The 22,397-nt window shown below is 39.9% G+C and overlaps 1 protein-coding gene across 1 annotated transcript; it reads right to left on the bottom strand.

Moving 5' to 3' along the window:
- Positions 1-6,466: 6,466 nt before the first annotated feature.
- On the bottom strand, positions 6,467-20,213 carry ESPNL (espin like). Its single transcript, XM_058188431.1, has 3 exons — positions 20,143-20,213; positions 16,238-16,417; positions 6,467-8,020 (listed from the first exon to the last, which is right to left on the bottom strand). The coding sequence occupies exons 1-3, from the start codon at positions 20,155-20,157 to the stop codon at positions 6,467-6,469; spliced, it is 1,749 nt and encodes a 582-aa protein (XP_058044414.1). The 5' UTR covers positions 20,158-20,213.
- Positions 20,214-22,397: the final 2,184 nt, after the last annotated feature.

The following is a 22,397-nucleotide window of genomic DNA, read 5'->3' as shown; positions in this document are numbered from 1 at the left end:
TAGGCTGGGTTTTTTTCAACAGTTGCAGATATGTATTTTTAGATTAGTTCTTACAACTGACATAGAGGAGGGAGGCCAAATGCTCTGACAGTTATTCTCTCCAGATCACCTGCTCTTAAAACAACACCCAAATAAGAAAGTAGGATGAGAACTTAGAGGGAAGGTATGCAGTTCCTGGAAGCAGATTTGAGGTTATTTCAATCAAGTCTGAAATTTGATTTCAATTTGATTAGGGTTCATTTATTAGAATTTAGCATCTCCTCAAAACCTGATGATATTTATGGGCAAGTCTGTTCAATAAACATGAACTCTGTGTACACACACACACACATACACACACACACACAGACGGGGGGGGCTGTGTTTATTCAACATGCTTTCCCATAAGAACTTTAGTTAGGGTTTACCTATCCTAATTTTCTGCATTTTCAATAATCGCCCCAGCTGGGTTTACACCACATGCTAGGCTAAAATGTGGCTGGTTGGTTTGCACTTCATGTTTTATGAATTCAACCGCTGAGTTCTAAACAGTATCCACTGATCAAAATCTTATGACTAGATTTGATTTTTGGATTGGCAGGTCCAGGGTAGTTCCAGCTTTGAGGAAGGTCTGGCCCAAATACTGTTTTCAGAGATTTCTCTTCTCTTAGAAGACGTTACAGGGGACAGGTTTTCTGAAAGAAAACAACAATGAAAAAGGCTGAGCCTAATGCATAATTTGGTTTCCTATAATTCTGATATAGCATTGTCATAAGACAATGTTGTCCCCTCACAAGGCTGTTGTGGAGATAAATGGAAAAGTTTAAAAAAAAAGAAAAGAAAGAAAAGGCAGATGAAGATGTCAATATCCAATAAGTATTTGCAGATTGTGTTTCAGCCTCATAAATAGCAATTCTGCCTCAGAGAAGACTAATTAAGCAATACTTCATAAATGTTGTGACCCAGGCCCAAGTAGGTAGTAATAAACTTCGTCCGTGGAAAAATAAACTTTATTTGAACAGCTGGGAATTACTTCATTCCCAGTGTCGTTCAACTCAAAGTAAAACAAATGCCTCCCAAACTTCTTCAATTATCTTACAAACCTTAGTCCAATTAGGCAAACTGTCAAAGGCCCTTCCTGGCAAATGTCCAGATGCCACAAAAACAAAGACGTACACGAAGCAGAGGATGCAGCTACAACCTTGTTTTCCGGCAAGCTGAAACACCGGTGCTGGTCTGTTTTAAGTCTTATGGGAGGGGCAAATCATCTCTTGGCCGTACTCCCGAGTTGTCCTCTCTGCTTGAGCTGCTCTTTCCTTTTGGCAGCTCTTCTCATGCGTGCATTAGGAACAGGCTCCTCCTGTTCCTCTGCCTCACTACTATCAGTCTCTGGCGGCTCTGGAGTCCGCACTTCACTTCCCGATAGCCCTGGCCACTTCCCTGGCCTCACCTCAGCCTCATCACTGTCCGACTCCATTGCCAGCTCCGTAGGCTGCTGACAGACCACAACAATAGAATATATACTATCATTGACTGTCACATTGATGAATTTAGCCAAACTTGTGTAATATATGTTGTTAAGTTGGAAAGTGAGGAAACAGGAGCCAGGTCTATGTGAACAACAGCTCTTTATTACATAGTGAGAATCCAGCAAATGTACAGTAGGACAAGCTCTCCTTACATAGTTTCTCACCCAGGGTGCTGACCAATCATCATCGAGTTTTTTCTGCTTAATTTTCCCTCCAAAATTAGATACATTAGATACATATGTATATGATAAAATACGGGACCGCCTGCTGTTACCTCATGCCTCCCACCGACCCGTACGCTCACACAGAGAGAGACTTCTCAGGGTGCCGTCCGCCAAGCAATGTCGGCTGGCGGCCCCCAGGGGAAGATCCTTCTCTGTGGGGGCTCCTACCCTCTGGAACGAACTTCCCTCGGGTTTACGCCAAATACCTGACCTTCGGACCTTCCGCCGCGAATTGAAAACACATTTATTTATTCGCGCGGGGCTGGCTTAAATTTTTATTGGTTTTAAATTTCTTATTATTAATTTTTAAATGGGTTTTTAGTTTTATATATTTTAAAGTTTTTTAGGCCAATTATGTAATAAGTTTTTTAATTTGTTTTTTAATTGTATATTGTACTGTTTGTTTTACCTTGGCTGTACACCGCCCTGAGTCCTTCGGGAGAAGGGCGGTATAAAAATTGAATAAATAATAATAATAATAAAAATAAAAATTCAGTGATCATGAACTTTATTTTTTTATTTTTTTATTTATTTTTGTCACAACAATATATGTAATTATCATACAGAAAGGTTATATAGTATATAAAGGTATAAGCATATATATATATATATATGAAGAAGAAAAGAAAAACAATAGGACAGGAACGGTAGGCACGTTTGTGCGCTTATGCACGCCCCTTATGGTCCTCTTAGGAATGGGATGAGGTCAATAGTAGAAAGTTTTTGGTTAAAGCTTTTAGGATTATGGGAAGAGACCACAGAATCAGGTAAAGTATTCCAAGCACTGATGATTCTGTTACAGAAGTCATATTTTCTGCAATCTAGATTAAAGCGGTTGACATTAAGTTTAAATCTATTGGTTGCTCTTGTATTATTGCAATTAAAGCTGAAGTAGTCTTTGACAGGAAGGACATTACAATAGATGATTCTATGAGTTAAACTTAGGTCTTGTCGAAGTCGACGGAGTTCCAAGTTTTCCAAGCCCAGGATTTCAAGTCTAGTGGGATAAGGTATTTTGTTGTTTACAGAGGAATGGAGAACTCTTCTTGTAAAATATTTCTGGACACGTTCAATTGTATTGATGTCAGAGATATGGTGAGGGTTCCAAACAGGTGAGCTGTATTCTAGAATTGGTCTAGCAAATGTTTTATATGCTCTGGTTAGTAGTGTAGTGTTTTTTGAAAAGAAGCTACGCAAGATTAGGTTTACAACTCTTAGAGCCTTTTTTGCTATGTATTTGCAGTGGGCAAATACATAGATCATTTGACATGAAAACTCCAAGGGGTCTTTAACGGGATGGGGGTCATCTGTAAGGTAATGTCCATCAAGCGAGTACTTAGTGTTTGGGTTCTTTTTTCCTATATGTAAGACTGAGCATTTGCTGGTTGAAATTTGGAGTTGCCAAGTTTTAGACCAAGCGGTTAGATGATCAAGGTCTTTTTGAATGATAGATGTATTATCAGTGGTGTTAAATAGTTTGACATCGTCAGCAAAGAGAACACAATTACTTAAGATATGGTCACAAAGATCATTAATGTATAGTATGAAGAGTGTTGGTCCAAGGATGCTACCTTGAGGAACGCCACTCTGGACAGGAACAGGATTTTATAGAGCATTGCCAATTTTGACCACTTGTTGTCTGTTAGACAGAAAAGCAGATATCCATTTGTGAAGGGGTCCTGAAATGCCATAGGATTTTAGTTTTAGGAGAAGTTTATCGTGTACTACTGAGTCAAAAGCTTTGCAGAAGTCTATGTAGATTGCATCTATTGTTTTGCCTTGATCAAGATTTGTAGTCCATATGTTTTTACAGTGGAGAAGTTGTAAGTTGCATGATAATTTTTTCCTGAAACCAAATTGTTTATTGGAGAGTAGGTTGTTTGCTTCTAAGTGTGAGGTAATGGATTGGTTGATGATTGATTCCATGACTTCGCAGGTGACGCAGCATAGAGAGATTGGTCTGTAATTTTCGACTAAGCTGGGGTCTCCTTTTTTGAAGATAGGGATGACTGTGGCCAGTGACCAAAGTTTGGGAAGGGAACTGGTAGTGAAAGCTTTATCAAAGAAACTTTATCAAAAAAACTTTATGATCATCACTCTGATTAAGGTGTTGTTTTTTTTTGCTGAAATAAGAATAATAGGATTAAATGCTTTGATTAAAAAAATATTAGTTTATTTAAACCAGGGAGACACAAATTAAGTTCCCATCCCTTCCTGTGCCTCTCCCTGTTCTTGACTCAAAAATTCGATAACAAAGTTTAATTTTCATTGTGATAGTAACATACAATTATTCAAGTCATGGGGCGTAGCCATGATATCTATTTTATTTTTAGTTTCTTGGAATAGGAAATGGGAATAGAAATGGGAATAGGAATACCTATTTCTTGGAATAGGTATAGCTCCTGCATGCCATCCAAGGGCCAAAGGATCTCAGAGCAGATGGCATATTTCAGATTTAAATTGTATAGCTTGTAAAACATCTGGTTTAAAACAATATTAAAAAGAGGACATTCATATTGCAAGCTATAACTTAACAAAAGTTGGCAAAGAAAAACAAAAGACAATTCAGATTTTTGTTTAATACAAAGTTTTATTTATATTGCTAGAAAGTTCACTGAGATCCAGCAGATACAGATAAAACTGGTCCAGAAAAGCAATACTGTTGGTTAATACGGTATAAGAAAGACCTGAGATAGTATTTTGAGTGTCGAAAGCAATTCCAGTCTAGAAACCCAGTGCAAACTATGATACTCTTGTGAAATATCCTGGTAAGAAATAAACACTTTTTTTACATTTCAGAGTAAAAATCCTCACATAAAATACTGGATTTTGTCGTATAAAGTAAGTACTGTAACTACTGTAAAAAGTAAGAGCTTTATAAAGAATAACTACATGAGGATGCTGTATGTTTGAACTGAGATAAATGTTCTTATTCTGATTCTGGAACCTACATTATAATCTTTTACGGAAAAATACATATGATCTCCAAATAATACTAATAATACAGTACTCTAAATTAAAGTACATTAGACATCTATTCAAATATTCAAAATCTCAAACTAGCATAACATGAGACTTTAAAATTTCTATTTCAGTAATATAAAGCTGATACCTAAAATGGATAAGTGTAAAATAACAAGAAGCCAAAGATAGTCACCCTTTTGAAAAAGTGGGGAAAAAACCCTATTTTATTGACCAATTTGGTGACCCAATTTTATAGCTATAGTATTTTTGTCTGTAGTTATCTACTCAGAAAGCCCCAGAGAGGTATCGGTAGAGGAAATCTTCCTTTCAAAAAAGCAAGAAAAGGAGTAGCACTTCCTGAATTTTTGCTAGCTTTCCTCCTGCTGCAGATGTGTCAGAGGGCAAAATCCCCATATGTGTCTCCAGAAGAATATACAACAATATTATGTGGTAGATTTTATGCTTTGGGAATAACTCTTCAGTTGACTATCTGAAAACACCAGGCGAATAAACTGCAAAGCAAACAGATCAAGAATATTTTTCAGGTTTGGCTGCATGTATCTTGGAAATGGAAATAGTTGAAAAATACTTTTTTGTTCTGAATAAATGGTCATAAATTTGATTAGTAATTCACTTGCTAGATAAAATGGCCTTTCTATTGCAATGTCTGTGATAGGGATAATTTCAAATATCTATCTAAGAAAAATTAAGATGTCCTAAGGGAATGAACTACTATGGACTGCTCTAGATTTTGAGCAGAATGTTGTGGCAATAAATCATATTCTTGGAGAAGGAGTCATGAATGTGAAGGGTTGAAGTAGGTGTCTTGAACGTCTGCAAGCTTAAACCATTAATGTTTTTCCCTTAAAAGCCCCTAAAATGCAAGGAAAATTCTGAAGACTTGCTCCTATCTATTGTGGAGACCTGGTGATGAGCTGAACTTTTTATAGCTTTGTACAATACAATCAATTTTGCATGAGAACTGTTGTACAGAAGAAATTCATGCATAAAAGAAACAAAGGCATGTGCCTGGAAAATGATAAACCTTTAAAACTACAAGGTTCAGAGCTATTTTAACTTCTAGTTTTATATGAAAATGGATGCTCAAAAGTCCAAGTGGCAGTGTAAATGCTGCAAAATGCATACGTTCTATGCCATGTAAAAATATGAGCATTGAGAACGTGTCAACAACAATAATATGGAACAGTGTTTAAATCCTTAAGCACCTTGTTAATTCACACATAAAGGCAAAGAACACCATGCCATAATGTAATAGGATTGTGTGGATCTTTGACAAGATACTCTGCTTAGTCAGATATCCACATGAAGCACCCTTTTAAAACTCTTTTGTGAGGAAATACCTGTGTTTATTTGGCAGATTAGTTCCTTCCTTCTACAGCAGTAGCTTCTGTAATGCAGACAGAGTTGCAATTGAGTAAGCAAGTAAAAGGTTGGTTGCAAAGGCTAGGGGAGATGAAAAACTGGTGGATACAAGAAGTTTTTGAAGAAAAGAGGATGGAATTGGCAAGAACGGTAAAGCATTCTCTCCTTTCCCTCCAAACCTTTTTATTTGATAGTTCTTTACAACAAAAGTCTAGCTGGAGTTTAGTTTTTGCTGTGTCATTTTGTTGTTGTTGTTTACATAACATGAATTTTGCAGACTTTTCTTAGTTATTCCCAAAAAGTTTGATAATTCCAGCAATATCCCTGAAGTAACTATATTGCTTCTTTGGGTAATCTACACATCATTCTTACTTACAACAGAGATTACTAATGTAAAGGTCCTGATCCTTTAAAGCTAAAGATCTCTGCTTCTTTTTCTTTCCAGAAAGCAAAACTCCTGTCAATGTAACAGTAGATATCATCATTACTGCAGTTATCTAGTTCAAAGTATTTCCCTGAGACCTGCTCTTCAGGCTCAAAAACACTACCTGATATCTTCGTTTTGGTTATTGTTGGATTTGTTTCTATTGACAGCCTTTGGAGCTCTGTGGTTTTAGTCATGTTGTTATTACCAAAAAAATGTTCCTTGATATCTTCAAAACTATCTTTCCAGTTTCTTTTGCCTGCTGCAATCTCATCAATCACTGCTTTGTGAAAGGCACGCACTGTTTCCCACTGATGTCTGCTCAGGTGATTGAAAACTTCAAAGCAAAGGAGATGTCTTCCTTTACGTTCTTCAGGTGTTAGATCCAGCTCCAGGATATGGAAATAGCCAAGCATAAATAGCTCAAGACTCAAACTGTTATAATCAGTAGGCTTACCCTTGACATAGGGTAAGAATTGTTCTGGAGAATATATTGTGTGTTCATGACTTTGACGTCTGATCTCCTGAGATGGCAGCAGAGAAATGACATCCTTCCAGTGACCGATTAACTTCTTGATAGCATATCTCTGATGAACTAAATGGACAAATCTCTTCATTTCTTTCAAGGGGTTCTGCAAAGGGTCCTGCTGTTTTCTGAACTCTGCTATAACCTCTACAAGACCTGCTTTTATAGGCTGCTGAGTACTTAGAGTCTTCCTAGTCAGCAGTTTCAAAGAAGGAGCATATGCAGACTTCTTCCAATGACTTAGAAAAAGTAGCACAATTCGTTCTTTTCGGAGGATGGCAGATTGTGTGATTGACACACAGCTCCCACCTGCTTTAGAGGACAGTTGCTTATAGACGATGTTGGAATCACTGGCACTTTCCACATCTCCAAGCTTATGTTCTCTACCACTTAATTGCCTTTTGGTCTTACAGATGCTAAATAATGTTTGAAGTGTCGACTCCTTGCTTGTGTCATGTTGCAAGGACATGTTCTTCAAAACTTGGGGTTCAAAAGATTTGTGGTAACTCAAAAGATTATGTTTTTCAAAATTGTCTCTCAGATTTTGTACAGAGACACTACTTTCTATGATTTTTTTATTGGCTGAATCGCTTAGGAAAAAAACTGTTTTGCCTGACTTCTCAATAGCCCTCTCTTTCTTGGTTTTATTTATATCGTTAAGAAGTAGAGACATATTTTTTACTATTCCAGACACATGGTTGCACCAGTCTAGTAGCTCCTGGTTGTCATCCTGGGAGAAAGATTGAAGAAACTGAGGGTTAACTGTGACACTGATAATGGGAGATGGAAAAACACTCTGTAGCTCTTCTGTTAGGTGTCCCAGCTCATTTTTAAACTCCTGGTATTTCTTCTTAATCTGCAGCTTCTCAACCTGGTTCTCTAAGTACAGCAAATCATCATTTGTTAGTAGTTCCCCAAAAGGGCCAAGGATAGCCTTGTGATCCCGTGAGTACTGCCAGACATCAGTATCTGGTGCCCAGCTTCCTTTGTTCTGGACAGGGCAAAAAAGAAAACAAGAAGAAATTGTATCAAGTCATGTTCACTTAAAGGCATAACTTCTCAGCCTGCCATGAACAAATCCTCAAGGACATTACTAGTGGAGTTACAGCATCTTAGATACATTTGGAGTCAACATGCCTTATTGACCACACCACGTATGCAATTGGAAGATATTTTAAGATAATCTAATGTCTCAATAAGAAATGAATCTAAGTGAAAAAGAACAAACTGAATATTATATGACATGGAACTTATTTTATCAATGGTTAGATAATAAAAATGGGAGTTAGAAACAGGGAAACAAAAGAAAAGGTTTAGTGAAATATAGAAGATATTTTAAGAGAGAGAAGTAAGTTTTATTATTATTATGTTTAATATTATCATTTTAATATTATAGAATTATTGTTGTAAATCTTGATTATCATTTTACAAAGATATTTGTGCCTGGATGACACACTGTTTAACTGAAGATGGAATTAGTGTATATATATGTATGTATGTATGTATGTATGTATGTATATGTTTTCTGAGGTTTTCGCAGGTGTTTGTATGTAAGTCTTTGGTTATTTGGGTTTTCTCCCGCGTAAAATTGGAAGTGTCTTGGCGACTTTTCGACGAAGTCTCATTCGTCATCTTCAGGCTGGTGTTTTCAGCTTCGTGCTACTAGGAGCAATGTGTGATCGCAGCTGTTTCTTCCTTTTAACTGCTAGTGTGGGTTTGAACTGATTGGTTGGGAGCTTAGCTGTGTTCTGATTGGGTGGAGGTGTGTTCTGATTGGTTGGGTGTGTGTTCTGTTTGGGTGGGAGCTTGGTTGTGCTCAGGTTAGTCTGAGTTGCAGGAGGATTTGAGTTGATGAGATGCATTGCTGTTGTTTGGATTATCGTTTGTGGTCATGCTGCATCTTCATGGTGGGTGTCAGTCTGCTGCATGTATGGATTGGAGGGGTTTGAAATGGCTAATGATGCAGCTGCGGTCTGGCTTCTGGTCCGTGGTCGTGCTTCATCATCGGTATGGGTTTGAGTCTGCTTTCCGCGTGGATGTGTGGTGATGACATGCTGTGTGGCCCTCGTGGGTGTGGTCTGGCATCATTCCTCATGTTAGGGACTCATTTGTCGATAAGGGCGGGTTTCCAAATGGCTGGTAGGCGGGAGGTATCATCTTGTTTATTCATGCAGTGTGGGCGTTTTTCTATCTCGATGGCTTCTCTGATTATTCTGTTGTTAAAGTGTTCAGTTTTGGCGATAGTTCTGGTCTTTTTAAAGTCAATTTTATGTCCTGTGGCTTTAAGGTGTTGGACCAGGGAAGAAGTTGGTTCTTCTTTTCTGACTGAGTTTTTATGTTCTTCAATGCGTGCTGTCAGGCATGCACTTATTTTTCTATTGGTTTGTCCAATGTATGTGGTGGTGCAGGCGGTGCATGGGATTTCATATACTCCTTGATTTTCTAACTCAATTTTGTCTTTGGGGTTTCTTAGGATGGTGGATATTTTTCGGTTTGGGCAGAATGCTGTCTTGATGTTGTGTTTGTGGAGGATCTTGCTGATTCTGCCTGTGGTGCCTTTTATATATGGGAGGAGGGCTTTGCCATTTTCTTGTTCTCTGTCTTGGATTTTAGTGGGGGTTTCTTTATGGATTAGTTTGGTAAACTTATTTCTTTGGAATCCATTGAAGGTTAGTACGTTAGTGAGAGTGTGTAGTTCGGTTTTTAGGTGTTGTTCATCAGCTAAGCATTTTGTTCTGGAGATGAGTATCTTGGCTACGGAGTTGATCTGTGCTGGGTGGTGGTGTGAGAATGCATGCAAATAGTGGTTTGTGTGTGTTTTCTTCTGGTAGATGTTGTGTCCTAGGGAGCCATTGGATTTCCTGTAGACTAAGACATCCAGGAAGGGAAATTGGTTGTTAGCTTCTGTTTCCATGGTGAATTGTATTTTGGGGTGTTGGCTGTTGAGATGTATGAGGAAGTTGTCCAGTTTTTCTTTCCTATGTGGCCAGATTATGAAGTTGTCATCTACGTATCTGAGCCAGAGTTTGGGTTTGTGATCAGATTTTTCTAGAGCTTGGGTTTCAAAGTGTTCCATATAGAGGTTTGCAATGACAGGTGAGAGGGGTGATTCCATGGGTGCTCCTTCTGTTTGTTTGTATTTTTGTCCATTATAGATGAAGTATGTGTTGGATAGGCAGTGGTTAGTCAGATCTAGGATGTGCTTGGGGGGGTTATATTTGTTTTGGATAGCTGTTAAGGCTTCTTTGATTGGCACTTGGGTGAAGAGGGGTATGACATCGAAGCTCACAAGTAGATCGCTGGGCTGTAAGTTTTGTTTCTTTATGATCTCTATGAACTGGAATGAGTTTTTTACGTGTGAGGTGATGGATTCTGCATAGGGCTGTAGTTGTTTGGTGAGAAATTCTGCTAGGTTTTGTAGAGGGGAGCCTATGGAGCTGACTATGGGTCTGAGTGGGGTTCCTTCTTTGTGTATCTTGGGGAGACCATAGAGCTTAGGGCATCTGGATGATTTCTCTCTGGAAATGATTCTTTGCTGGATTTCTTCGCTTTTATTTTGGATCTAGTGGTTTTTTCTAGGTAGGTGGTAGGGTCTGTGTTTAGGGGTTTGTATGTGGAGTCTTGGAGTAGGTTGGTTAATTTGGTTTGGTAGTCAGATGTGTTCATAACCACCGTGGCGTTGCCTTAGTCTGCTGGTAGGATTATTATGCTGGTGTCTTCTTTCAGGTTAAGTAGTGCTGTCTGTTCCTCTTTGGGTAAATTGCTTTTGGGTGGCTTGCTGGTGCAGAGGATGTTGGTGATTTCAAGTCTGATTCTGTTAGCGTCATCAGGGTTGATTTTGGTCAGGCTGGTTTCAACTCCGCATATAATGGTTTCAGTGGGGATGTATTTTGGAGCAACTGCAAAGTTGAATCCTTTGGAAAGGACATCGGTTTTGGGTTTGATGAGGATCCTATCTGAGATGTTATGCACTGTTTGTTTCATGTGTGGCTGTGAGGGTGGAGGGGTTTGTTTCTGGTGTTCTTGTAGTCTTCGGAGTTTGTTGGTGTGTGTGTCTGTCTTGAGGGTGGTCTGTGTTTCGGCTCTCCAGACGGCGAGTTGTTTGGATTTGTTCCAAAGTGCGGGGTGGATCTTGTTGCTGAGACCGGTAATTATCGTCCGGTCTCCAACCTTCGCTTCGCGGCAAAGGTTGTAGAGAGTATGGTGGCATATCAGTTTCCCCTGCACCTGGAGGAAACTGTCTATCTGGACCCGTTCCAGTCCGGCTTCCGACCCGGTTACAGCACTGAGACGGCTTTGGTCGCGTTGGTGGATGATCTCTGGAGGGCCAGGGATAGGGGTTATTCCTCTGCCCTGGTCCTATTAGACCTCTCAGCGGCTTTTGATACCATCAACCATGGTATCCTGCTGCGCCGGTTGGAGGGGTTGGGAGTGGGAGGCACCGTTTATCGGTGGTTCTCCTCCTATCTCTCCGACCGGCCGCAGACGGTGTTGACGGGGGGGCAGAGGTCACCCCGCGCCTCACTTGTGGGTGCCGCAGGGTCGATTCTCTCGCCCTTCTGTTCAACATCTATATGAAGCCGCTGGGTGAGATCATCAGTGGCTTCGTGTGAGGTACCAGCTGTACGCTGATGACACCCAGCTGTACTTTTCCACACCGGCCACCCCAATGAAGCTATCAAGTGCTGTCCCGGTGTCTGGAAGCCGACGGGTCTGGATGGGGAGAAACAGGCTCAAGCTCAATCCTCCAAGACGGAGTGGCTGTGGATGCCGGCATCCCGGTACAGTCAGCTGAGTCCGCGGCTGACTGTCGAGCGAGTCATTGGCCCCGATGGAAAGGGTGCGTAATTTGGGCGTTCTCCTGGATGCACGGCTGTCTTTTGAAGATCATTTGACGGCCGCTCCAGGAGAGCTTTCCACCAGGTCCGCCTGGTGCGCCAGTTGCGCCTTTCTAGACCGGGATGCCTTGTGCACAGTCACCACGCCTTGTGACGCCTCGCCTGACTACTGCAATGCTCTCTACATGGGGCCCCCCTTGAAGGGCATCCGGAGGCTGCAGTTGGTCCAGAATGCAGCTGCGCGGGTGATAGAGGGAGCCCCTCGTGGCTCCCGAGTGACACCTATCCTGCGCAGGCTGCACTGGCTACCTGTGGCCTTCTGGGTGCGCTTCAAGGTGTTGGTGAACGTCTTTAAAGCGCTCCATGGCATAGGGCCGGGTTACTTACGGGACCGCCTGCTGCTACCGAATACCTCTCACCGACCCGTGCGCTCTCACAGAGAGGGACTCCTCAGGGTGCCATCGGCGCGACAGTGTCGTCTGGCGACACCCAGGGGAAGGGCCTTCTCTGTGGGGGCTCCCGCCCTCTGGAACGAGCTCCCCCCAGGACTTCGTCAACTTCCGGACCTCCGAACCTTTCGCCGCGAGCTCAAAACTTACTTATTTATCTGCGCTGGACTGGGTTAGTTTTTTCAGTTATGGGTTTTTAATGGTGATTTTATAGTTTAGGGTTTTATATCGGTCGTTTGACCGTTTTTAGTTTTAAATTGGCCGGTTAAATATTTCATTTTAAATGTATTTTAAATTTATTGTGTACCTATGTGTTTTAATAAGGCTGTACACCGCCCTGAGTCCTTCGGGAGAAGGGCGGTCTAGAAATCTAATTAAATAAATAAATAAATAGTTTGAGGTGAAGTGTGAGGAGATCTAGGAGGAATCTTTTTGTGTGGAGTTCATTTCTGATTAGGGCCAATTCTGTTCTTTTTAGGATGCATTTGGTGGCTGCAGAGTTGGAGTGGAATTTCAATTGGAAGCATTTGGGGATTAAATTTTGATCTTGGCAGTTGCATAGGAATGCGAGGTCACATAAAATGGAAGCTCCTGGGACTTCGAGTTTTTCATAGGTCCTGTAGATGGTGGATTTCCTCCCCGTAGAGGTGCAATATTTGTTTTCTGAGGTTTTCACGGGTGTTTGTATGTAGGTCTTTGGTTATTTATATGTATATATATATGTAGGTCTTGGCATTTTCAGGTCTTTTCCAGTGTAAGGTTGAGAGTATCTTGGCGACGTTTCGACAAAGTCTCACTCATCATCTTCAGGCTGGTGTCTTCAGCCGACCAATCTGCAAACACCCACTCCATCTACCAATCAGGATGCAACCACAGAGCCAACCAACCCGCTCACAGCAACACTCCCCACCTCCCCACCAGTTTTTATAGAGAGATGGCAGCTCTGACCACTCTTGCTCGAGAAGCATGAAGCCGAAGACACCAGCCTGAAGATGATGAGTGAGACCTCGTCGAAACGTCGCCAAGATACTCTCAATCTTACACGGGAAAAGACCTGAAAATGCCAAGACCTACATACCTATACACACACACATATATATATATATTCTCCTACATCAGGAGGTGCGGGATGACCCTTTGCAGGGACGAGCCGAGGAGTTTAGCGGTTATCTATACGATAAAATCGCTCAGCTGAGGGACGGTCTGGATCGAATTTGGGATGATCCAAGCGAGGGAGAGGAGGCACGTCTTGTTGAGTCCATTTGGGATGAGTTCGACCCTGTGGCTCCCGAGGACGTGGACAGGTTGTTGGGGAGGCTTCACGGCACGACATGTTTACTGGACCCGTGCCCTTCCTGGCTGGTACTGGCCACTCAGGAGGTGACACGAGGCTGGCTCCAGAGGATTATCAACGCTTCTTTGTTGGAAGGGGTTTTCCCTGCCGCCTTGAAAGAGGCGGTGGTGAGACCCCTCCTTAAGAAGCCTTCCCTGGACCCAGCTGTTTTGGGTAATTATCGTCCAGTCTCCAACCTTCGCTTTGTTGCGAAGGTTGTAGAGAGTGCCGTGGCGTGACAGCTTCCTCAATACCTGGATGAAGACGTCTATCTAGACCCGTTCCAGTCCGGCTTCCGACCCGGATACAGCACGGAGACAGCTTTGGTCGCTTTGGTGGATGATCTCTGGAGGGCTCGGGACAGGGGTTATTCCTCTGCCCTGGTCCTATTAGACCTCTCAGCGGCGTTCGATACCATCGACCATGGTATCTTGCTGCGCCGGGTGGGGGGGTTGGGAGTGGGAGGCACCGTATATGGGTGGCTCCCCTCCTATCTCTCAGACCGGTGGCAGACGGTGTTGACAGGGGGGCAGAGGTCGACCGCGAGGGCCTCACTTGTGGGGTCCCTCAGGGGTCGATTCTCTCGCCCCTTCTGTTCAACATCTACATGAAACCGTTGGGTGAGATCATCAGTGGTTTCGGGGTGAGATACCAGCAGTACGCTGATGACACTCAGCTGTACTTTTCCACCCCTGACCACCCCAATGAAGTTGTTGAAGTGCTGTCCCGGTGTTTGGAGGCCGTACGGGTCTGGATGGGGAGAAACAGGCTCAAGCTTAATCCCTCCAAGACGGAGTGGCTGTGGATGCCGGCACCCCGATTCAGTCAGCTGCAGCCGCGGCTGGCTGTTGGAGGCTGTTATTGGCCCCAAAGGATAGGGTGCGCAACTTAGGTGTCCTCCTGGACGATCGGCTGTCGTTTTAAGATCATTTGATGGCCGTCTCAGGGGCCTTCCACCAGGTTCGCCTGGTTCGGCAGTTGCGCCTTCCTTGATCGGGATGCCTTATGCACGGTCACTCATGCGCCGTTACCTCTCGCTTGGATTACTGTAATGCTCTCTACATGGGGCTCCCTTGAAGTGCGCCGGAGGCTTCAGTTAGTCCAGAATGCAGCTGCGGGTTATAGAGGGAGCTACACGTAGCTCCCATGTAACACCGATCCTGCGCAGGCTGCACTGGCTGCCTGTGGCTTTCCGAGTGCACTTTAAGGTGTTGGTTATGACCTTTAAAGCGCTCCATGGCTTAGGACCTGGGTACTTACGGGACCGCCTGCTGCTACCACATGCCTCCCACCGACCCGTACGCTCCCATAGAGAGGGACTTCTCAGGGTGCCGTCCGCCAAACAATGCCGGCTGGCGGCCCCCAGGGGAAGGGCCTTCTCTGTGGGGGCACCCACACTCTGGAATGAGCTTCCCCCGGGTTTACGTCAAATACCCGACCTCCGGACATTTCGTCGCGAACTAAAAACACATCTTTTTATCCGCGCGGGGCTGGCTTAAATTAGTTTTAAGGGAAATTTTATTAATTTTAAATGGGGTTTTTAGTATGGAAAATTTTAATTTCAGGCTAATTTAATAAGTTTTTAAATGGTATTTTAATTTGTATATTGTGTTGTTCTTACTTTTGCCTGTACACCGCCCTGAGTCCTTCGGGAGAAGGGCGGTATAAAAATTAAATAAAATAAATAAATAAATAAATAAATAAATATATATGTTTTCTGAGGTTTTCACGGGTGTTTGTATGTAGGTTTTTGGTTCATATAAGATTCATTATTTATATATATATATATATATATATATATATATATATATATATATATATATATATATATATATATATATATATATATATATATATATATATATATATAAGAAATGAATCTAAGTAAATGTTTGTCTACCTACATCATAATTCTATTTGTAACTATAAATTATATAGGTTTTTAAGGCATCCTTAAGTAGAGGGACAATATATTCCACCCAAAAAAAGCAGAAGATGTAATTCCAGCCACCACCTACCCACTACAAATTTAATGATTTCTGTAGTACCTTGTAGCTTGCATGAATTTGGGGGAAAAAAGTACCGTATATACTCGAATATAAGCCGATCCGAGTATAAGCCGAGGTCCCCAATTTTACCCCAAAAACTGGGGTAAACTGGGGACTCGAGTATAAGCCGAGGGTGGGAAATGAGGCACCTACCGGTTGGGGAAACCCTCCCTCCCTCAGCTGAGAAAGCTGGCGGCTCCCCCGCCCCGCCCTCTCACTGCACCGGCAGGGCTTCCGCCGGGTAAAATGTGAAAAAAAAAAAAAGCAAACTCGAGTATAAGCCGTATATACTCGAGTATAAGCCGAGGGGCTTAAAAAAACAAAACTCGAGTATAAGCCGTATAGACCCGAGTATAAGCCGAGGGGACGTTTTTCAGCACAAAAAACGTGCTGAAAAACTCGGCTTATACTCGAGTATATACGGTAGTTTTCAACATAATGAGATCAAAACAAAATATTCAACTGGAATTATAAATAAATAAATATGAGTTAGAAAAGAAATGAAGAGGCACTTTTTATTCTATTAGCTGAGTGAAATACCTTCTTGTCCACCTCTTCTTCAGATGTTACTTGAGCCTGTAATTTTCGGACCATCACTTGCCGTTTCCATTCTGGGATACAGAAGCCTTGCTCATCATGGGTAGGCACCAATGCATCAAGATCCAGCGCTCCCAGACTGTCTAGCTTTGATATGGTATTTTGTGTCTTCGTTTTTCTACCCTATATAGGGACAACTATTTCAAAGTTTAAGAACACCTCACAATGGCTGCTCAAATAGTTTAAACAGTTATATAAGTAAAAAGTTATAACAAAATTTTCTCAAGAAATTAAGATTAAGGAAAGGAACAGAACAGAAAACTAAAATGTGTAGGTTAGCTTTATCTTTTCTGAAAATCTATGTTTGATTAGCCAAATAGCATGACCTTGCAACATTTAAAAAAAAATACAATTTAGAAGTTTAGCTAGAAGAAATCACCAAGAAAGATTATAGGAAAGCCAAAGAAACACAAAAAATATGAGACAGATTGAAAGATAAGCACTCAATGGACAGTCTTTGAGAATTCTACTGTGAATCTTTGGTTACTTTAGAGATTTATTTATCTTCAATGGACTCAATTTATCTTTAATAGACTTTAAAAAAATTATCAGGCAGAAAACCTATTAATAAAAATGAAACCTTAATAATATTCAAGAATAATTTATTCGACTGTTGAGCAATAGATAAAATAAAAAATTGAAAGAAAGCTGTTTTGACAGTGGATGCAGTAAAAGGAAGGAAGGAATTGGAGGACTCAAGCATTCTGCTCAGGAACATGTTAAGCTTTTTTAAAAGGTGTTGGGTAAAAACCTTACCAGCCTATGTTAAATTTCTGAGTAAAATACTCAGAATTCAGGATTAAATTTAACAATCTAATAACTGGCACCTGACTAATAAGAACTCTTTTTTGTGTTTTTAGATCATGAAATTTACAGTTAAGAAGAGGTTGGCTTTTCAGACATGATGTATCAAAAGGTTTTATGTTAACAATATAAAACAAGGAAGACTGTGGTATTCCAAATGAATTGTAGAGACCATCATACTGGGGACAATCTTCACAAGAGTTTTATCCTGGCATTGGATATTTCACTAGGACTTCCACTTCCCAGTCTCTCAAAAGCAGTTTTGAGACAATATCATCCCTGACTGTACAATACAGAGAACAAGTTTTTAAAAAATGTAAAAATCAGAAGGACAGCCCCTGAAGAAATGGAAATTTCCTAATCCTGGGCAGGGGTGTCAAACTGGTGGCCTGCAGGCTGGATGCATCACCCACAGGCCATGCGCACCAGAGCTCCGCAAAGGGGGGGGGGAAATCACGATACATCATGTGACAGCAACGTGACACAGTGAGTTTGACACCTGTACTCCAAAGGAAAATAAAACGAATTGCTTGCATGTGCAGTTCACTGATCCATGTCATTGTACTGTAGCAATTAAGCTAGTTCACCTGGGCCAGGAAGGTTTGGTTTCAAATCTTCAGTCAGCTACAAAACCCAGCAAGCTTCTTTAGAACAATCAGTCTCTCCAAGTACTATTTACTTCACAGGATTGTTGAAGGAAATAAAATTAGGGAAATGTGCCCTGAACACTCAGAACAAAGGCAGGAAATAAATGAAATAAATCAAATACAACAATAAATATTTGTTGTGTATAGTTGTCTGACCAAGCACAAAAAATATGAGCACCAAAACTGTTAAAATTTTTAATTTTAAATAATTTTAATCTGGGTTATTATTTATAAATTTTAAGGGTTTTAAATTTGATTGTTTTAATTCCGGCCATTTATGAATTATGCTCGTTTTAAGTTCTTGTTTTAATTGTATATTGTGCTGTTTTTTATGACTTGGCTGTGCACCGCCCTGAGTCCTTCGGGAGAAGGGCGGTATAAAAATTTAAATAAATAAAATAAAAATAAAATAATAAAACACCTTTTCCCTTGAAAATCATACTAAGGCAGCTAAGGCCTAAAGCCTGAGAGGCTTCCTAACATTAAAAAATTCTATAAATGAAGAAATTGATAAGTTCCTCAAAATAACAGAATTCCAAAGAAATATTTCTTTCAGTATAGTTTCAAATATACCAACACTGAATCAGAAAAGAATCAACTCAGTTTTCAAAAATATCAGTATCTTAGGAATCAAAGGTCAAGAATTGACCTTATTTAAAATTTTTATTTTTAAATATATTTTTAAAAGGTCAAAATCCCCAAAGCTTTAACCAAAGACTATCTACTATTGACCTCACCCCATTCCTAAGAGGTCTGTAAGGGGCGTGCATAAGAGCACCAACGTGCCTACCATTCCTGTCCTAATGTTCCCCTTGATTGTATCCAACTCGTATAATTATTTCATGCTTATACTTATATATATGCTTATATTCATATAATTATTTTATGCTTATGCTTATATATACCATTGTGACAAAATAAATAAATAAATAAAATAAATAAACTGACCTTAACCTGGTAGAGCTGTGATGTGGGAATGTCCTGGGACAACTGGCATATTCATAATCATATGATGAAATGTACAGCTAGTGCTCTTAGGTTTTTTTTTAATTATATATTTTTTATTTTTTTCATTATTTATTTATTATATTTTATTCATTTTATTCAATATGAACAATTAATATGGAATGAAAATAGATCAGTTTGCAGTTGCTTAATTTGGACTTTATTTTTTTCACGTTCTCATATTAGTTCTGTTTTAGGTGTTTGGTGAACATATGCTGAAAAAAAGAACTATGTTTGCACTTTCTGTTTCATTCCTAATTTGTACATGACCCTATTATAACTCTGATGAAATGTTTAGACATGACAGGGAGAACATTGAGAAATCTGTTTATTATGGAGTTGGTTGGAATTGGGGTCATATCCATTGCTCTCCCTGTCATTTACTTCTTTATTATTTTTAAAAGAATTTTCCGAGCTCTAGTACACTACCAGTTGGCTGCCCATTCCCAAGGGAGAGTCAATTTGGCATGCCATTTGTATATATACAATGGTTATGAGGTGGAGAGTTGGTTTTGCATTGTGAACTCACTCATAGTGCAATGAAGAAGACAAAAATATGAGTATGTGTATTCTTTCTGCAGCAGAGACATAGCATAGGAACAACCTCCTTCTTGGAAGTTTAGAAGAAGATAATTTGTATGCTTGTAATATATTGTTCTAAGTACACATGATTTTCTGAAGATCCTTGATATGAATACATCCAGGAATAGAGACAGGATTTTCCCTTTATGTGATAGAGTTCAATGTCTTTCTGCCATGTTTATCAATTATATTTGATAGTAATTAAGTTTAATAGAAAAAGTACCTGTGTAACTTTACTCACTGGGTTATCTTTGAAGAGTGTAGTAAGCTTCTTTCTAAATGATTGATGCCTAACTTATAGTTGACCAACAATATTTCATTGCCTATTCTATCTCAGAATAGAGCAAGCATTTGTCTTTGGAAATATAAAAGTAGTTTGTTGATTTTCTATGAAGAAACCTTAAACCTTCCTTAAATGGAAGTTGGGACTTCTATTTCAATCAGCTTAGCATAGCAAATAATGATAAAGGAATGAGAGAGTTATAATCCAATACATCTGGACAAACCAAGATTCTTTTCAGAGACATCCACGGAGACATGCACTCAGGCACAAATAGCAACTCTCCAGAATTTCTAAAGCAATTCGAAGATGGATCAGAATAAAAACTTCCAGACCTTACTTGCCTCTGTACCACAAATAACTCATTTAATTAAGAACTACTGTATGTCTAATCTTGCTTGAGAGATCAAGGCAATATTAACATCTACATACAACTACACACACATAAATTTCATAAATAATTAAAAAAATGAAATAAAGAATCCCCAAAAAAGCTTATAAGACCCAAAGCCCACCGATATAGCTATTACCTGGCTATTCTCCATAATTGTGTTTCCATTCAATATCTGCAGATAATTTCTAATTCTTAGTATTTGATCAATATTGGTGTTCTTTTGCTTCAGTGCTTTGACTTTGAAAACTTGAGCTTCTTCACTGTTAGAACAATATTGTTCATTGTCCTAATGTGACAAAGAGACAAACACATAGTTTGCTTTCTCTTCTTATTCCTGAGTACAGAAAAATGTAGTTATACCTTCTATGAGAAACCAAAAGTCAGTCTCAAAGACACCTTCAGATGCACTGCTGCTTACCCTGAGCATATGGCTTGTTGGTTTAAATATTGTTTACAAGTACCTTCTCTGTGCTGCCAATTCAGTCCCTGAGGTTTCTACATCTAGGCACAAAAAATAGATGAATAGGGTTTAGTTTTCACAAACTTTTTGTAGTCAGATATGCCCAGTATAAGTATATCCTCAGTGAATGAAGATTTTAAGGCATGGAATGGGTATTCTATTTATCATATAAGACTGGGTAGTGTATTTAAATCTATTTTATATTCAGTCTATTAAAAAGTTTTAAATGTTTAGTTGACCAATCATCTGTCTTTTAAAAACCTGATTAATCAATTAGTTTGAAATGTATTTGCTTGTTACCAGTATTTCAATATAATGTTGCCTTTGATCTTGGAAGCTAAGCTTTTTTATTTATTAAGAATTTTTATATGGCCACTCAACTCACTCTCAGTAATTCCGGGTGGCTTACAAAGATACCCCCCCCCCAAAAAAAATCTAATAACTCCACCCTTATCTTTCTCCCCTTGTTGGCCCTAGTTAGTAATTGGATGGGAAACTATTGAGCAAAACGAAGGATATAGACTAGATTGGGAAATTGAAAAACAATCCAGAAGACGATGGTGGTTGTGTAACCAAAAAATTCACCTTGACTTGAGGTGAACAATTATCATATAATGAGGTAACTTACCATTTATTTATTAAATTTATTGATCACCTATCTTACCACAAGGTAACTTTGGGTGGTTAGTATTACCCCTAGTAATATAATGTTACTGTTCACCTTTAAAAAAAAGTCTCAATATTCTCCCGTCCAATTAATGGAAATGCATTATCTGATATCAGGGAACCCTAACAGAGGAACAAAACAAAATGAGGTAGCAGAACTCACCCCATGAGATTTATATATTCTGAGACAGACATGCATTTCTTGGCCGCTGGTACATCTCTGAGCAGAGATACATCTCCCCCTAGAAAAACTCATAGTGTTTGTGCTCCAGCAGGCAGAAAAGATGACACTAATTATGGGATTTTCTCAAATTTTGTGGTCTTGTCTCACTGTTGAGTTAAAGTGTTATCTATCTGCCCTTCATTGGGCAGAAAGCAACACCAGTTGAAAATTGACTGTCCCCATTACTGGTCCCTATCCTTCTTTTGATTCTTTCCAAGTCTCTGCCAATCATCTAATTTCCCTTAATGCATGATTTAAGACTGTCTTTCATTTTAGGTCGGAACAAAATGAAAACAACGTATTGCCTGAAAAGCAAAGAAACATTGTCAGGGCGTATCACAGCTAGGTAGAACTGGGGGCATGGCCAAAGATTTACATACCTGTCTTGCATTGCCATTTGTTTATGGAGTCCATTTGGGAGAGAAGAAAGAAGATGAGGCAAATATTGTTTTCTCTGCCTAGATCCAGTTTTAGGAAGATCAGAAATTCTAAACAAACCAGTGAATATGAAAGAAATAAACAAAGCTAGAGAATTCATCATTCTTCCGGGAGATAGACATAACATGTACTGTGTATCAGTCGCAGCAGAAGGGGTGGGGGTTAGGAAGTTACAATTAGCATTGCATTAATATTTGAAGTCTGGGCATCAGATGGCAGAGTTACATGAAGGGTTAGAGCATTGGCACTGTGAAGAAGGGTGTTGTCTGACTGCCTTGGCTGTCCATTTTCTTTTTCACTTATTTCTTAAAATATACAGATTTTATAAACAAAGAAAACAGTCAGCTAAGTAGCCAACAGACAAAAAACACCTATTTGTCTGACAATGCTCAGGTTTCCAACTGTAGGAATTGAACTAGGTTGAGCAAATGCCCAAGCATTGGCTGGTTGCTTTTAATTTCACCTTGCACCTATGTGCAAAATCACTCTTTGAATTGATTTTTATTTTATGAGAATTTATTTATTCTTGGTATCTCTGTAGAGGTAGTCCTCGACTTACAGCCATAATTGAGCCCAAAATTTATGTTTTTAAATGAGAAATTTC

Source organism: Ahaetulla prasina, chromosome 6, assembly GCF_028640845.1.
Source record: "Ahaetulla prasina isolate Xishuangbanna chromosome 6, ASM2864084v1, whole genome shotgun sequence".
NCBI lineage: Eukaryota > Metazoa > Chordata > Lepidosauria > Squamata > Colubridae > Ahaetulla > Ahaetulla prasina.
Note: the sequence above shows the minus strand (reverse complement) of the source record. Positions and strands in the feature narration are given on the sequence as shown.

Bases quoted from the DNA above. Each gene is read 5' to 3' on its own strand.
- ESPNL (XM_058188431.1), bottom strand. The intron at 8,021-16,237 runs GTATTTCACTCA...TGCCCTGTCCAG, and splicing joins AAGAAGAGGTGGACAAGAAG to AACAAAGGAAGCTGGGCACC.